The sequence below is a fragment of the Osmia bicornis genome, chromosome 3 (assembly GCF_907164935.1).
Source record: "Osmia bicornis bicornis chromosome 3, iOsmBic2.1, whole genome shotgun sequence".
Classification (NCBI taxonomy): domain Eukaryota; kingdom Metazoa; phylum Arthropoda; class Insecta; order Hymenoptera; family Megachilidae; genus Osmia; species Osmia bicornis.
The window spans coordinates 7,658,534-7,676,637 of NC_060218.1; the positions used below are offsets into that span (position 1 = coordinate 7,658,534).

An 18,104-nucleotide genomic window follows, 5' to 3' on the forward strand; every position below is an offset into this window, starting at 1 on the left:
ATTAAATTCTAAATCAAGGAAGTTATGCTATATTTGTCTATTCGTCACATAGGTATTCGATGTCACGTTCGATATTTTCATTGTCCGCAATTTTTCTCCCCCCTTTTTTCGATTTCCATACAATAATTTAAGCATCTATTATCTTCTTTGCAAAATTTTATATTTAAACCTTTCACTTTTTGAATCTATCAAAATTTTACTGTCATTTTTAACTTAACTTTTCATATTTTATCGATTTCTTTATCTTTTTTTTGTAACTAAACAATTTGGCAAATGGGTGACTTATTTGATTGCAGAGAATTCTATTCATCACAATTAATTAATGAAATGATTCTTTTAATGAAATGAAACTATTCAGACCCACGTTCGATTCCATTTATTAATTTAAACAAATTCTGTCAGCCGAGCCGCAGTCACAGAGAAATTCATCGTTGAAAAGGGATTGATGCGAAGGACGATAATCGGTCAGTTGAAATAGATTTACAGGAATAGAGCCATAGGATAAGAGCGCGAGAGAGAAGGAAAGAGTGGGAAAAGCAACTTTCAAAGAGATAATCGTTCCAGCAAAGTTTCGAAGGGTCTTAATGTGATTGATTCATTATCGCTTGGATCTTGCTACGCGAACAGAATTAACGCGGATATCCAGTTTATTGCTCTTTGATAAATTAATTACGAAGGGATGGTTTCACTTCGACTTTGAACGGATAAAGTTTGACGTTCCGCCATCTCATCGCCGCACAGGAATTCCGGAATTCGCTCAATTTATTTTTCTTTCGAAGGTGAGCGTGTTTATACTTAAGACGAATCTATCCTATCCCTTTTAATCGGAGGTCGATATAACCCGAAATTAATATTCAACGCGTAAAATTGACAAAATTATTTATTTTTCAAAGAAAAATTTCATCGTTGTCGCGTGCTCATAATTTCATCTAAAATGGCAAAGGTTTTCTGTTTGAACATTGAATTGCTAGTTTTCTGAAAAGGCCAGCAGAATACCAAAGCCCGAGCCACGGAATTAAGTAATCGTTAAATCACTGACAGCATCCAAAATGAACGTTTCCAGGTGCTGCAAGGCTTCAATTACAGCATCACGAAATGACGGATAATTTCAGCTACACTGGGTGGTACGCGTTCAAGGATTACGCCTGTTACGAGCAAAAATCCAGCACCGAGATTACTTACCTTTATCCGATCGCTCGAACAAAAATTCAAGGAAGAAGAAATTTCCTTAAACACTTACCTCTTCGTATTGACCTTGTTAAAGAAACTAATTGTAGACATTAAATCAAAATGCATACTTACAATAATATTTTACAGTAAACCATTTGAGGAGCAAAGCTGAATCGATAAAACAATTTTTATGTAGCTTCAATTTTATATATAATTTTATAATAATTTTCTGGGAAAACAGTGTTATCGATTCAGTTTGCTCGTTATATCTGCACGAATCATCGGAGCCAGGTAAATTTGAACAATTTAGATCAAACGATCCGGTTGTATCGTCTTTAGACGACATCTTCGAAAATGCATTTCAATAATTAGAGAAGATGGGAAGGCGCAGAACGGGAGCTTACCTCTTTGATCTTCTCGCGACGCTGATTAGTCACGTCGTCCAAAGGCGGATTAGGCGGTTTAATGACATAGGGGCCGGGTACAGGAACCGGCGGGGGTCCGACCGCGGATGGTTCGGACTGTCTGTGTTTAAAGTCCACGCGTCGATCCTTATCCTCGGTTTTCGGTTCATCCTGTCCTGGGATCACGTTGTTTTGCATCCAGGCGGGATTCAATTGCTCGACGCGCTCCTCGGGCGCTGAACCACGTTCGACGACGTTCGCGAGGTCGCGACGTGTGACGAATGTGCCGGTCAGAAGAACGATCAGTATCACGGACAATAGTCCGCTGATCGCTAACCTCTGCATCAGCCGCATTTCGTCCAGGCACTTGCTGCACTCCCACAAGCCGCCCGGAGTTACGGACGTTGCGCTCGTATTGACGGAGCTGCGTGTATTTTCAACTGTTCGTGATTTTTGAAAGATATTTCTATTAAATTCAATGTAGAATAACGTATACAGTTGTTGACATCTATACAACGATTGATTTTTTTCCTAAAAAAGGAAAGAAATATAATATAATGCGTTTTTTAATTCGAGGACCATGGAGAGAGACCAAGACGGCGGACCATCGATAGAGCCACAATTTTTAATCAATTAATTCTGTACTTTAGACTCTTTTCATTTTCCAAATTTTATATGCGTTTCTTAACTCTAGGATGACGGATCATGGAGAGAGCCCCAAGACAGCGAACCCTGGAGAGAGCCACAATTTTAATTTATTCTCATAGCTCGAATACTTTTTATTCCGAATTATAGTTCATTATAAAAGAAATGCATTATATTATATTTTCTACTTTTTTAGAAAAAGCGTCAATTATTATATAGAAGTCAATAAAACTGTACACATTATCCTATAATAGGAATTTTTTATTCAATTTGTAAAAAGATTCTAAATTTATTCTTTACTTATTTATAAAATGTTTTTGAATTAAATAAATAAATGTTGAAATATAACTTGAATTTTGAATCGATAAAAAATAAAGAACGTTACTTTGCGATTCTGAGTAGAAAAGAGGAAAAGCGAAAAAGCTCAAAGGCTACCGTTCGAATGGGGGCGAACGATGTCGATTCGTATCGAGGGTGCGAGTACTTACTTGTGAGCCACCTGTTGTTGGTAATTCGAGCACTGCGACCAGTGCTCAACGGTTGTTTTAAGTAGCCTTCAACGAGAGCCGTCGCGTTTTCAGCTCGTATCCCGCTGCTTCGATCTCATCGACGCGAGACCTGTTGGCCGGTTACAGCCTCGATATTGCCGACAGCTGCGGAGTAAAACGATTGATTGCGTTCAGCGAACAACCATCGCACGGGAAATGTTCTTTTTCTTGAGTTCGACTCGTTTCGATCGCTGTTCCGGAAACGTTCTCGTGACGAATAAAAGATTTCGCGTGAGAAAGATCGATTCATTTTCTCATTCTTTCATCAATGTTACCTTTAGCTTGTATAAATTATAATTTAACGATAACAATAAGTTTTTGGTTGATAACCACGTTTCTATATATTCTTTTTTTAACTCAAAAGTAAAATTCAAATGAAAATTGTATCGGAGGTGATTAATTATTTCAAAAAAAAGAAAAGGATGAAAATATCGAGAGACAATGGTAATTGTAAAACTACACGAGAGTTTAATCGACTATCAATGAAATGCATTTTCGAGCTTTCGAATATGCATTAAATGCACTCCATGTTTTATGCAGTCTGAATAGGTTGGATCCGCGACTGGGTAATCGCGTTTTCAAATTAACAAATCAGGTCGATTATCAACTTAACTTTTAATCGAGAACAATGGTACTCGCGTATTCACTTAACTTCCATTCGTTCGTGTACACAACTCTTCTGTATTATTCGAACGATATTTCGCCATTACAGCGGTGTTTCAAAAGGGAATCGACAGATAAAACGACATTTTTTCTTCTTTTCGCAGCATCAAGAACAATACGAGCTTTTCCGCGACAGGAAACGGAACGTCGTTAAATATTTTTCAACAGTAGTGCCTTTCGATATTATATGACTGTGGTGCTTCGATATTTGAAACGGATAAAACACCGATATCACGTGTTATTGCCCTCTCCTTTGTTTTTAAAAACGATTTACACGCAAAGCGAATGAAAATTCGTCGCTCATGAATATTTAAAATCGAATTGTAAACGCATCGGGCGCGAAATTTATGATACTTCATTTCAATATCTAGCAACTCGCAAGACTATAAAACTTTAATCGAACTTCAATTTGCATCTCATAGCCGGCCGTCGTTCGCTTCCTGCTTTAAACTAGCCTGGCTCGAAATTTTCCACAAAAATAAATACAGATTCTTGCAAACGGTTCAAACAAAAATTTAAACGTTGCTAAAGGTATTCAGAAAATATTCTTATTATTTTTCAATTAAGTACTCGGGTTATTTAAAGCTTCTGTATAACAGAAAATAAAATGAAAAATTGAAAGCATTTCGCGCTCTTCAGACATGATATTCTATCACGAATGAAAATTAACAAAATCTCACGCTATTAATCCGCAGAGCTACGTGAAAAGTATCAACTTCCCTCATAACTCATCGTCAACCGACAATTATCCCCATTCCACCTACAACTTGTCTCAATCAAATTATCATAAAGCGACTTGAGAAAGCCGGGATACCGTTAACCATCGCAGTAGGGACAATTTTTCACCGCTACCCTAATTTTCTCTCGACGCGCCAAGGAACATCATCCGTTTTTTTCGTCATTTATATTTCTCGACGTTGCACCGCGATATCCCCTTGATCGAGGGAGGCGAAACACGAGGGTGAGAAGCGTGAATCAAAGAAGGCGAGGGCAGATTGAAGATTCCAAAGTCTCTGCCGAAACGTGATCACTGCATTTTTTATCGAGCCCCAGGCATCGCGAAAGGTTTCTCCGGCCCTCTTCGCATCGAAAGTCCGCGTGCATTTTATCACCCGGTCGCTGCGGGCGTTACACCTGCAGACCGCCGATTTTCTTTCCTTTTTCTTCTTCCTTTTTTTTTTTATTATTTTTTCTTATTTTTACAACCGACGATGCGCCTCGCCGCTCTTTCGAATCCTCCGGGAGGTGGCTGCGAGCAATGCTCCGCCTGTAATTCTCTCCGCTCGGAGAATTTTTCGGAATTCGCGTCACTATCGACGCGAGACGAGAAGAGTTCCTTTTCAAATCAACGGGCAACTGAAGTGATTCGAGAAAAGAGCCCAAAAATTCACTGATACAGGTGTTTTAAAGTGAACCTGGGATAGATGATTTAAATTTTAAATACTATTGAAAATTCAAAATAGAAAATTAATAATATTTCTAAACCATTAATCATTGATAATGGTAAACTTTGTGACGTTTCGAAATCCTCAAACATTTCACATAAAATAAGAACACAAAAAAAAAGTATTTAAATCAATAGGAAATTTCTGAAATAAATTATATTATAGAATCATATTTCTCGTATGTAGAATAAATGATGAAAATAGAAGTGATGTTGGAAAGATCGGAAACGGTTAGCCGATCCATTAACGAACCAACTTACACCCCCGTCGACTTTTCGAGTTCTTTCAAAGCGAGGCAGTTTTATCGAGATCTACAATTAGAAGCCCTTAATCGCGGTGATACCTTAATTAGAGCGGCCGACGGTGCACCTGGGAATCCTTGTTCCCGTCGTTTCCCCAATGGCGGTCGAAACGTCGACCAAACGAGGGCACAGGTAAGAACGGGGCAAACGTAAATTACATCCAACCTTTGATATTTCATCAGCAAGGCGAAGGGGGGAGCGAGTTGCGAGCGTAATTCACGGTAATTAGTAGTTCCTGTCGGGGATAGTTGAGCGTTTCATTGTTTTTAGAGAAAATTCTAAACGATAGTTCAAATTCGATCGTTTGCAAAGAAAATTTTAGAAATCATTACAAAAATTATTACGATGATTGATCCTCTTCCTTTTACACCAAATGAAAATCTTCTGCATAAAGGAAGAAAAAAGGAAAAAGAAAAAAGAACGTAAGATCACAAGCGTGAAAGTATGAAGCACGTGTAAACAGGGCTTTCGAATAGCAGCAAAGTAAAACTTTGAGAACAGAAGACAGTCGGAATGAATTGAAAGGAATCGCGAATAAGATGAGAGGCAAAAGAAAGGAACGAGGAGGAGGAAGAAACGAAAGCCAGAAACTGGCAAAAAAGTTGGCGAGAAAGAAACGACGAAAGACAAAGGGGTTAGGGTGTATTAAGAGCAAAATGAGGACGAGCAGACGGAAGAACCAGCAGGAAGACGCGCAGAAGAAACGAGCAAAAGGTGGCGGTGAAACAAAGAAAGGAAAAAAAAAGTGGATCGTGAGAGAGAACGAGAATGCCGTATGAAGGGAATAAGGAAGAAAGGGCGGAGGGGACGGGGGTAGGGAAGAAGATAAATCGTCGAAGGTACACTCGGTAGCCAATAAATCGCACACCGGGGCCCCGAGGTTACCAAGATTGCTACGTGTCACATTCTTGTGGAAAATTGGACCGGTGGAAGTACTTTAAAGCCACGCAAATTCGCGTCGCGAATGGACATGTACGTGAACGTATACGACCACCCACCAATTCCAACAAAATCTCACGGAAAATGGAATTTTTCCTTCGTTATTTCGGTCTCGTTTGAAAAAAATTGTAAAAATTCTTCAATTGCATTCCTGGAAAAGGATGGAAGGATTTTATGATTAACATCCAAAATAATGTATCACGTACGAAAAGATCCATATTTATTCAAAAACCATTGAATTCTTCGACGACCGATGCACTTTTGAAGTGCAATTTTTTATTTACTTCTATTTCGAAAATTATAAATTTAATTTCTTCAAGCGATTAAATCACCTTGATTATCTTCAAAAATTTAAAAATCTTTCTCCAAGTGATACGAACAATTTTTATCAAAAATCTCTGTTATTGTTCCTAGATACCCATCGAAGGTCCCCGAAACAATGATTCGTTTCGCGGATCATGGTCCGCAACGAGTTCGATTAAATTCCCCGCGAAGAGGTATAAGATCTCATTAAAATTCCATCGCAGCATCCGTTGCAGTGGCGTTCGAAGGTTCATATAGTCACGTACGTAGGTTGGTACGTTGACGCATGATAATGCGATTTCTCCGGAGGGCAGCGAATGCACACGCGAACCGAGCTTCAGCGGGGACAGTTCCTTCGTTGGAAATATACTTTTAGAGCGGACGAGAAACAGAGACGGAGAGGAAGAGACACCGGATGCACGCGGCCTTATCCGTAATGAAACTGTTGCTCTCACTGGCAGGTAATTACTGTAATCTGGTTCCACGGAATTTTTGCTGAACCCGAACTTGCTTCAATGTAGACGAGCCATTTTTTTTTCCCGACTCCAGGTGTGCACGCGCTTGTTTAAACTTCTCGCGATGCGCTTCTAGTTCAAATTAAAGTTAATTGGTTTAATTGGTAAAATATTTTTGCGATACAAACTTCGCTTCTTTGACTTCGTTGACTTTGAATTCGTGAAATTCGTCGGGAATTTTCTCGCTTTTAGAAAAATTGAAAGCTAGTTTTCAAACTAAATTCAAAGCGAACGTTCGGGCTTTTCAGGCGAAAGAAGCGGTCGAAATGACGAGGCAAACCCAAGCAGGATGGGAAGGTCGCAGTATTAGCCATCCTTTGCCGCTTTGTAAGCTCATCGGTACCTGCTTTGATGTTGCCCGATGAGCTTGCAGCTTTTTGCACAAACAGACACGTCAAAGTTGCACCACGGAACAGTCAAACTTTTCAGCAAATTTGCACGAGCTTTAATAATGGCCAGTTTCGAGTTTTATAGCATTAACAGTGATTCGTACGTTTGCTCGTAAACTTTTAGACTTTAATTTTGCGTCTCAACTCGAAATCATGTTACGTTTAATTAAAAAACTGGCAATGAGGAAATTATATAACGCGCGTAGGTCGACGAACGAAGATATTTTTTGATTTAATATGCATCGCAGTCGTGTTCTCGAAAAAATACAAAGTAACACGTTGAACCATGGAAGCACCCTGTACAGAGGAAAGGGGAGGATGTGCCTGGCGGATACCGGGAACTTTCCACCGGTGGATCAGTGACGGCTTTTTGATCTTATTATCCCTGAAGAACGAGCGGGCCGATCTTGCAAAAGGTCGTATCTGCTGGTGCATCGAGCTGGTCGCGGCGCTTGCAGCTTCGCCACGGCGAATTACGAGAGGACGAAAAAGAAGCACCGGGCCGAGCGGGATAAGAATCGAGGAGAAAATAACAAAGAGTTTAAGCAGCGAGCGGTAAAAAAAAAGAAGGCGAAAGATAAAAATTATTTGAGAATTGAAAAATATCTGAGAAACGTATCAAACTCTGATCTACTGTTAAGTATTTAAATTTTCGAACGAAAATTATTTTCGAAATGACAAATTTTTAATAATATAGACGATAGATTTTTGTAAAAATTCCGGATGTAAGAAGAAAGCTATGAGAAAGGGTTGGTCCCAATGCGGGTGGATACATCGATTTTCGTCGCTCGGGCTTCAAAGGGCAAGACAGGACTCGTAACGAAGAAAAAGGGGGGTGGGGGAGCAGAGGAGGGTGAAAGCGGATCAGAAGTTTACGAGAAGACCGAAGCATGAACACGTCAAGGTGAAGCCCCGGGCATCTCGACGGTTATCGTTCCAGGTGAACGTTCCTGTTCGTGTAATAGGTGTACACCGGCACAGAGAGATCGAATGCAACTCGGGACACACCGTGCCTCGATCTAAATACCCGGCATTAAAGGCAACTATAACGCTCTTTGAATCTCGATTATCGACGATTCCACCTTCGAGATATACGAGCCTCGATAGAGATCGCCGTCGAAGCAACTTGCAACCCCTCGATCGCGAATCGATCGAACCGTTACGCATCAGGCGAAACGGGAAATGGTTTCTTTTCTTCCTTTAACGTGAATTACTGCGTGTGGCTAATGGTAATGGCAGAACAGGGTGGGTCTAATGGACGCGTGGGTGTTATGCCAGACACCTGCATGAATGTAAGACAAGTTTAAAGAAATTAGTGGTTCGGACGATAAAATTTCTTATTTATAGGCTGTATCAGAGTTGAGCATTATTTCTAATAATCTTTTGGCATTAATTTTGACTAAAACGAAGATGTTCGAGAATAAGAAATGAATTATTTATTCGAATAAATTTTTATCTGGAATAACGGCTTATTCGAATAATTAAAATAATATATAATTAAAAATTTAATTAGTTATTTGATAATAGCAGAAGAAATCACACTTTATTTGAAATTTATAATAAAGATTTATTTGATATTAATCAAATAATTAATTAAATTTTTAATTATTCGAATAAGCTGTTATTCCAGAAAGAAATAATTTATTCTTATTATTTTTATTTGAAATAAACCTTTATTTCTATAAACAAATTTTCGTTCAAAGAAAACGTTATTTGTGATTTTTTAATATTTTCATTTTATTCAAAACATCTAGGTATCAATAGTTTATTTGAAATAATGTCCAACTTTGTGCTGTATTATACTTGCGATGTAGATTTTAAATTTCTACCACTAATTTCTATTTTTTATTCATTGTTTCTGACCGAAGACGATTATTTTGATGTAAGTAATAGAATTTCTTCCCTGGTCAGTATAAACTAATCCCTTCTAAGGCGACGAAAAGCAGCCGGAGTTCGACGAAGAAGTTTACGTGGCTGGCCGACGAGCACAACCGGAAACAAACTGGTAGTTTAGCTGTCAAGCGTATTGCGGCTCGTTGTGCCGGCGGTGAAGATACACCAAGTTCTAGCCAAACTTCATGCTTTCTCGGCGTACAGTCGGTTACGAATGAGGCATGCGAAAGCCACGTCCAACTGGTTTAACAAGTCATTACACAATTTGTCGAGGGAAGTTTGGCGTCCGTCGAAATGAAATTTTCGAATCTGTTGAGAGCTTCGTCGTCAGCTTTGTTCCCTTTACAGCATCGTGAATGAGTAACGTTAAAGCGATTACGTTTCATTGAAACATCGAACGATTGATTAAATAACTGATACAGAGAAATATGAAACTTCCTTTTGTTACATTCTTTAATCATTGAAACTTCAAAATAAACGAGTACAATTTTTTTTTAATGAAAATACCAAGGTTGTACTATCCAAATATACTTTTTTCTTTCACACGAAAATTTCTCTCGAATGAAAACCAGAGGACAATACTCGTATCGAACATTCGAATTGCAATATCCAGACAATCAAAGGTATATCGAATTTGTACATGATCTATAACTCGTCCATTCGACTTTCAATATTCTCATAACTTCACTGTATTGATGGTAATTCATTTTCAGGTATTCGATGATAAAAATGAAGGCAAATTAAAGTTCGCCAATTTGTACAGACAGGAAAAAATAACAGTCCATAGTATAAAATAAAATTAGCGAAGCTGTTTTATTTCACCCGCAAATTAAACGCTGTTCAATCAAGCGAGAAGGACCTGTTTTTCAATTGCAAAGTTTGAACCAATTTCAAAAATGAAACGACTCAATAATCCCAATAATCAGCAGATCCGAGGAGGGTATTAAGCGTCCGCAGGCTTAATCCTTTCGGACTCATAAAACTTGGAATTTCAACGTCCACCTAATCCGTGTTTCCAGCTAGACGTACACGTGGTTTTCATCACGTATTCCGGCACCACTTTCCCACTGTCTTCGTCCCAGTTTTACGTGCGGTTTCCGTCGGATGCCAGCGCGCACACCCGTCCACCACCGAGGACCGGAGTCCCTCCAAGACAATGCGGGTAACGTGTTAATCCCAGGATACCGCGTGTTTATCATGCTTCTTGGGCCAAGTATCTCGGATGTTGGCCTGGCTCTTTCACACCACCTTCGAAACCTCGACGCCACAAACCAACGACGTCGACGACCAACGTCACCGACACTCGGGACCGTTAACTTACGTTCCACGATTAAGTCACGAACTGGCGGAGCGATAGACGCCAGTAGTATAAACCGACGGATTGTCGGACGCAGTGAAACGAATCGATACACGAGCGGTCACGCGGCTGACTAGTGGTATAGGATCGTGTTTGGTCAGCCGGCTTCTCCAGAAACATGGTTTCCCTTGTTTGTGTACCAACGGGGTCACTGGGGACCACGAATAATTTGGATAAAATTGAAGAAATGAAGAACTAAAAAATGTATCAACTATTCCCTACAATTTTGTTTCAAATTGAAAATAAATAAAGAATGAAAATTTTCACAAAGCACCTGTGTTGAAAATGGATGACTAAATAAAAGTTGTTATAATTTATTAGGATGGCCCGGAAATATGAATTTCTAGAAAGAACTGACTCGGATACCTAACAAGAAAATTGGGATTCGTTTATTGCACTGCCTTGCAGTGCAGAGATTCTTGACTTTTGATAAAATTGACTTCTATTCTCTTTGCTTACAGTAGGGTTTCTCAGTACATTTTTGCTTCCACGCGATATACTTTCTTCGTTAATTTTAGTAATAATTTAACAATCTTCATAATTCAATTGCTGTAACTTTGGTATATTTCATTTCATTGCATTCTCCTATTTATTGTACCATTTCTGTTCTAAAATAACGAACACGCTATCTGTAAGAGTTTGATTAAAGATAGGAAAGATTGAAATTTGGCACGGATCGTGCTCTAATTTGCCGCGGTTACATGACTCGAGGTGATTGACCAACCTGTTGGTCAGAAACCGCATGTGGCAAAATCCTCGATCAAAGTTGCACCGGAATGTGGAAAACGGTTGCTTTCAATTCCTTCTCGTCCGACGAAATTAATCTGTCACACACGGTGAAAGACAGAAAAGGTCTGTTTCTGACCGGATTCATTATTTCGTTCCTCGTCGATTTATTCGTTCCTGTCAATTTGTTCCGAACGCGATCACGTGCCTTTCTCATGCAGACAAATTTTTTTCAAAATAAATAACACATATTTTAAATAATATGGAATTTCTTTTAATAAAAAGAACGATTTTTTTGGTAAAGCCTCCTCGTTAAGGATTCGTTAGACAATACCAATTTATCGGTCAATGAACACCTGTTCCCTGTTCCCAGGAATCACTAAACAGGGAAACCGAGCCAAAATAGCAGCTGGACGATCGCCAAGCCAGAAGAGCTCGAGTTTTCGGAAAACTCAGGCTCAAGGGAGCCTATTCATAGCCAACTGTGAAAGCAGATACTACGTTTAATTCTATTTAATCGAATCAACAGCTCCCAGACCGATTGTTGTAACCAATTCTCCCTTGGAACTTTGCCTTTCATCGAACCATTCCTGTCAGATTCTTCCGGCTCGATAAATCGACATTTCATCGATGTATCAGTGACAATTGTAGGAATATATTATTTTACACATGGTAGAACATAGTCACGTAAGTGTTTCATTGTTAAAATTTCTATTGAAAATGGATGATATTCTAATTTAAAAAATTCAACGAAATGGTATTTGAATTATGGAAAAAGTTCTACATTTCTATATTTCAATGGAAAGTTTCGTTCCTGAAGAACAAGGAAAATAGCTGAAAAATGTTTCAAATGATAACAGATGACGGTCGATGCATCAATTTATAAAGAAACAAAAACTTCAATTTAAACTTTATACCATCTGAATACATTACAATATACAGAGAGGAAAGAATTTTTCTTTCAAGGGATATAAAACATCATTTACATAATCATATTTTACAAAGAAACCGTGAACTGGAAACAAATATGAAATGTGTAAAAGGGAAAACGACATGGTAATACCTGTCCTCTCGATTCGTTTATTCAAGCAATACCTTCAAAGCAGAAGTTCGATGAAATTTGACTAACAAATTTTCCCTAAAATACTTTCCTCTTTCAGATACATATTCAAAGCTTATTAAGCGAGACGAGCCACTTAAGTTTATCACTTGACACGTATCGATGCCTGCCACTATTACTTTACTTATTATAACAATAAAAATCATTATTTTGCAAAATCATAAATTCAAAAATTTTGAAATCATAAATTCCTCTAATATTATACTGATATTGTAAGACAAATTGAAAAATTAACTACGCTTTTTATAATAATTCTAAAAGTTTCGTTAGAATATTTCGTATCTTTCAAACTGAATAATAGTGTACATAAAATCCATAATTCAACTTCAATAAATCGTCCGAAAATTTCTCTTCAGAATAGCCTGACCTGATCCCAATTTATAGTACTCCCACAAAACCCTTATCAATAACTCCATCATTTATTTACCCCGATGCTATCGATCGCATTCAGGAAATTCCGAATAACATCCTTCCCTCTAGCAGTACCCAAAATATATTCGAAAACGGGAGGAGCGATTTATTGCGATCCCAAGGAGCGCCCTTTCTACCGTGATACAAGGACCACGATCTTTCTTCGGTTAGCACGCGCGTAAACGTGTCTTTTCAAGCATGCTCACGCCTACACGCGCAACCACGCACGCACATACTTAATCACGTCAGCTCGAATGTTGCGAACGATGCAACTCCATGCAGATAAGAAACGCTCTCACCGGTGTAACTTCTCCGGACGTAGTCAACATGCGTTGCATCTCTTCCAATGAACACGGAGATAAAATTAGTGGAATGTTTTGCGTGCGAGATTGTGAGTTGAGATGCTTTTAATTTACGTTTCTATTAACTATCGTTAAAGTAATTAGAATTTTTGTGCGAAAAGAACTAAGTCTTCTAGATTTATTAAGAGTATCAAACGTGTAATGTTAATTAACTCCCTAATAGTTTTATAAAAATATTATTATATGTGTAGAATATTAATTTACGACCCCCTAATTAGCCTCTTTGGAATCTCAGAGATAGTCCAGACCCCCATCAATTTTTGTCTAACATAAAGACTAGGTCTCCTAGATTTATTAAAAGTATCAAACGTGTAATGTTAATTAACTCTATAATAGTTTTATTAAAATATTATTATATATGTAAACTGTTAATTTACGACCCCCCAATTACCCTTTTTGGGATCTTAGAGATATTTCAGACCCTCGCAAAGTTACAGGACGAGAGCTGGCATGTTTGATTCGACCCACCCCCACACGATCACCTACCCTTCGGCGTGCTTGAAAAGAGCAGTTAGAATTCAAGTGTCTTAGATTCTAAGACTTAGAAGATAATCCTTTAAAATAAAGTGTATATCTATAATTCATATTCAATACAACGTGTACACATTATTTAAACCACCTCCTACATATGTTTATCGAATATTGCAAAAGGTAGAGCGTGTGACAATAACCGGGTTAAAGTTCGTGCATCGTGAGACATTCGGTAAGAATAAATTCCCAGCAACATGTGCCGGTAACTATTTTCGCACGAGATTCTGACATTTCGCGATTCTTCTACGTCCATGAAGGAGCAGCCCTGTTTCACGGATGACATTATTCGACAGCTGCTCGAAAATAACCGATTCGGCTAAGCACACCGACGAACAACTCCTGACATTTTACTCTAATGTCGCTTCGAATCTATTTTCGAGGACCATTTTCACGCGTACCGGCGGGAAAACAATGTCTTTTCATTTCATTTCAAACTTAATACAAAAAGTAATCGAATTACAAATTTTATCTGATTTCAAATCACGAATTTTAATTTTAATTTTTTACCATTTTAGGAATATTATATTTTATCAAAAATAGAAGGTGTTAAAATGATACATATTTTTCTCCAATTGATCTTCTCTATTTTTCGTTTTAACGAGATAATACTGCAACTCCAATTGATCGTAACAGTTAAAGTTGCGTGCTATTTTTACTGAGAACGATGGGAAACGATAAATCCGTCGTTCGTAACACGGTTAACTAGTTTGCGCTAGTTTCTGAAATTGAAAACCTTTTAGGCTCCATATGCGGCTCTGAAAAATGTTCAACTTTCAACGCTTTAACCGATGTTTATCAATAACGCATTTCTCCGTGTCATACTTTTCAACCAGTACGTTATTACATCGACGTTCAATTACAATGTAAACTTTTTTAAGATTTCAATTATTTTTTAAATTGTATATTTTTATCGAAAGAATAAATTTATCACTACGTGACGCAATAATAATATGGTATCGTGCAATTAGCGACAAGATTTAATTAAATTAAAGTACCAAATGAATTATCGTAACAAGAAATCACCATTAAATGTGATTAGATTGATTAAATGATACCCACCATCTAGTTTTAGAATAGCAATATTGTACAATGTATAGCGAATAAGTTATTTAAAGTCCGTGTATCGCGTTCGACCGATACGTTCAGTTAAGCTAATTGCTATCCAAGTAATTTGCCTCTAACGCATTTGCGTGTTACAATTAAACGCCTTTGTTTCGTGTACGAGGTAAACCAAAGTAGAAATCAGTCGATTTAAATTGAACAAGAGCTCCATTTTTGAGAAATATTATTTGATTATTTTAATTATTGAAAATTACCAATTCATTTATTAATCCATTCCTATTGGTCTGACTATATATTGACCTATTTCACTAGTATGAATAGCACCAGTTTATTTCAAACTTCGCTCTGATTTATTTTTATTATGCAATATGTTTTAATCTTCTAGCTTCCTCGGTTTAATAATCTCATTCGCAAGAAGAGCATTATAGTTCCTCGATGATGAAAAATGGCTCGACGATCAAGCCACGAGCTAAACGAGCATTCGTTTTGCATCGATCGTGTTCTATGACCATGTCGACCCCTGTCCGCTCATAATCGCTAATCGAAGTTCTTTATCTCGGCCGGTCGAACAAAAGGAGAATAAAAGCTTGCAGGAAGAAGCGGACGATCGGTCGACGACCCCACCGGAACTGTTCTCGGCTTTTAAATATGTTATTACAGCATTCGCGATTTTGAGCCAGCTGCAACGTCACGGATGAGCGGCGTGCCAATTATATTTGGATCTTTCCGTGGGCCACCGCGTGTCAGGGGTTCTCAACAATTCCTAAAACCCCTTCGCAGGTGTTGACTGAATTATAATCAAAATGATCAAAAATACCATCACTTTATTTTTTAATTTCACTGGTTTTATCTTGTAACTGTTGAAGTACTAATGGTATTTAAAATTCGTTTATTCCTTTGCAATTGAATTTAATTAAAATCGTAACGTCAATTAGTGTCAAGGATGTACTTTTAAATCCATTAAAAGTTACAAACGACAATTTTTACTTCCAAACTTTTACGACACCGTATATCAATTACAGACATTGAATTTCATAAGTTTTATCTTTGAAATTCGTCTCAGACTGGCTAATCGAATGTTTAATGCCTTTTTATTGGACTCTCCTTTGGATTTCGACATAACTTTCATTTCCGTTATCTTAAAATGCTTCTTCTTATACAATCAAAGTTAATATTTCATTTAGACCTCGTATGTCTATCGGGAGGTCTTGGATTCGGTCTTTAAAATACATGCTCGAGGCTGTATTTATAAATACCTTTAATACATTGCTTCCTGTTCAAGATCGAAGTTGATTAAAGCCACGAAACCGTGACATATAACGATTTATTATCGAAAGTAGCATCATTTAAAACGACTTTCGGGCTTATAAATTTCAAATCTTCTCTCGGGTCAAATTAGGAAGAAAAGGTTGATTTATCGAGGAAGTATTAATTACCATCGCACACTTTATAAATTTTGTAAACCCTCAATTAATTAAAACACTGACGAGTATAATGAATTGAATGGAATAAAAAATTCATTGATATATTCTCACTTTTCAATCTCCAAACGCGTACATCAGAAACTCAGAAGGGTAATAAAAATAATACTAAAATAAACAACGTCGATGATGTCAACCACAATAATAATAATACAATAATAGCAGTGGTAATAATAGTATTGGTGACACGAAGGACATAAATCATTAAAAATAATAAAATCTTTGGGCAAACTCCAATCGTCAGAGATTAAAAAATTATTTAAAAATTTTATCAAGCAAGAAAATCAATTGCAAATTATTATGAAATATTCTACTCTCGTGTTAATTAATACAGCCTAACATTTACCATAAGTGACAACATCGATTCACACTGTAATGCATAGTAATCGCATTTAACACCAGAAAATTATTCGAGAATCAGCTAACCGAACCATATTAATTGCCATGAAAACCATCGAGTCAAAGGTTTATCGCGTTGATACGGCAGTCGGGTCGAGCCGCGAATTTATCGAAAAAGCCGGTTGCACGCGTCGCATCGTTGTAAATCGTGTGGAAATTCCGCAATTCTGTTCTACGCTCGATTAAAAGCTAAAAAGGACGAGGTGACAAGTATGCAACGAGAGAGAGAGAGAGACAATTCGATCATAGCTTCATAATGGAAAGTGGGTCAGAAATGATATGAACAGATTCCGCTTCAGAAACCGACCCGCGTGCCCACACGAACCGCCTACGTTCCCATGAATTCATCAACTGAATTATTTCACCAGATTTGCTCTTCGAACCGGTCAAAAATGTCCTTCTAAACTCATTACGACCATATTTCTGTTTAAATCAATTTTTTTCTTTTTCTAATGAATTTTTCATTTGTCAGTAGCGCACCATCATAAATATCTCATTTATTTCGTGAAAGGAACGTATTAAAATTAATGGGCAGGATCGAATATTTAACGGTAATTCTTTTTACTATTCGTCATTAATATTCTACCGACACTGCTTTCCCTTCTATCTGATCGTGAAGAAACATGATTTTATACTAAGAAGAGATTCATAGACTAGTTTTGTGTACGTCTATCATTTTGATATATTTTATCCCCAGGAATCTTTGACATTTGACCGTACAGCATTCAAATTAGATGAGAGACACCGCGTGTTCCTGGCGTGTTTCGTAAATTGCTCGCATAAATCATTCGGTAAAGTTGAATGTTTTAAAACGCTCTGTCCGGACAGACAGTCGGTTCTATAAAAAGAGCTGATGGAATAGAATGTAGATTGAGAATCAACGGAAACATTCCTCCAGCGTTCCTAAAAAAATGCGAAGGTCGGATAAAAAATTGTTCTATAATAATAAAATATTTTATCAATTTTAATTGAATTCTTTTAATTGCAAATAAATTTCAAATTATAAAGTTCAAATGAAAATCCTAGATAAGCAGATATTTTACAGAACCATAGCTGATATATTTTTCTTATGCAATTGTTATTTAATCAATGGAAGATTTTGAATGAAATAATGGGGATGGTACAAGTTCGCGTGACTAATGAATGCCACGTGTATTTACACGCGTTATGTAAGACTGTCAAGTCGAACGAAGATGAGTCAACACGGTTGAGCGGATGCTAATTGGCCGATAATAATTGTCTAAAAGAACCGGTTCGGGAATTGACCGGTGTGCACTCGAAAGGGATTAAACGGGAACGGGGTGGGCCAAACTGTTGCACGCGAGAAGGTGTTACCCGAGCTGGAGTGGAATCAATGATAAGACTCGGATTAACAAGTTACGGATGACGTATGGGATACTCTGGATAATTAATTAAATTCAATCATTTCCAATTCCATT

General features: G+C 37.6%; 1 protein-coding gene across 4 annotated transcripts in view; it reads right to left on the bottom strand.

The window, feature by feature from the left end:
• Positions 1–18,104, bottom strand: part of LOC114877797 (mannosyl-oligosaccharide 1,2-alpha-mannosidase IA) — a 369,440-nt gene that overhangs the window by 65,807 nt on the left and 285,529 nt on the right. For 2 of the 4 annotated variants that reach the window (XM_029190837.2, XM_029190839.2), the window contains exons 2-3: positions 2,708–2,872; positions 1,575–2,014 (exon numbers count right to left, since the gene is read on the bottom strand). The exons of 1 other annotated variant lie outside the window; for it this stretch is intronic. In XM_029190837.2, the coding sequence (XP_029046670.1) occupies positions 1,575–1,928 (354 nt within the window). In that variant the 5' untranslated portion in view covers positions 1,929–2,014; positions 2,708–2,872. The remainder of the gene's footprint in view (positions 1–1,574; positions 2,015–2,707; positions 2,873–18,104) is intronic. One more of the 4 variants, XM_029190838.2, reaches the window with a different exon arrangement.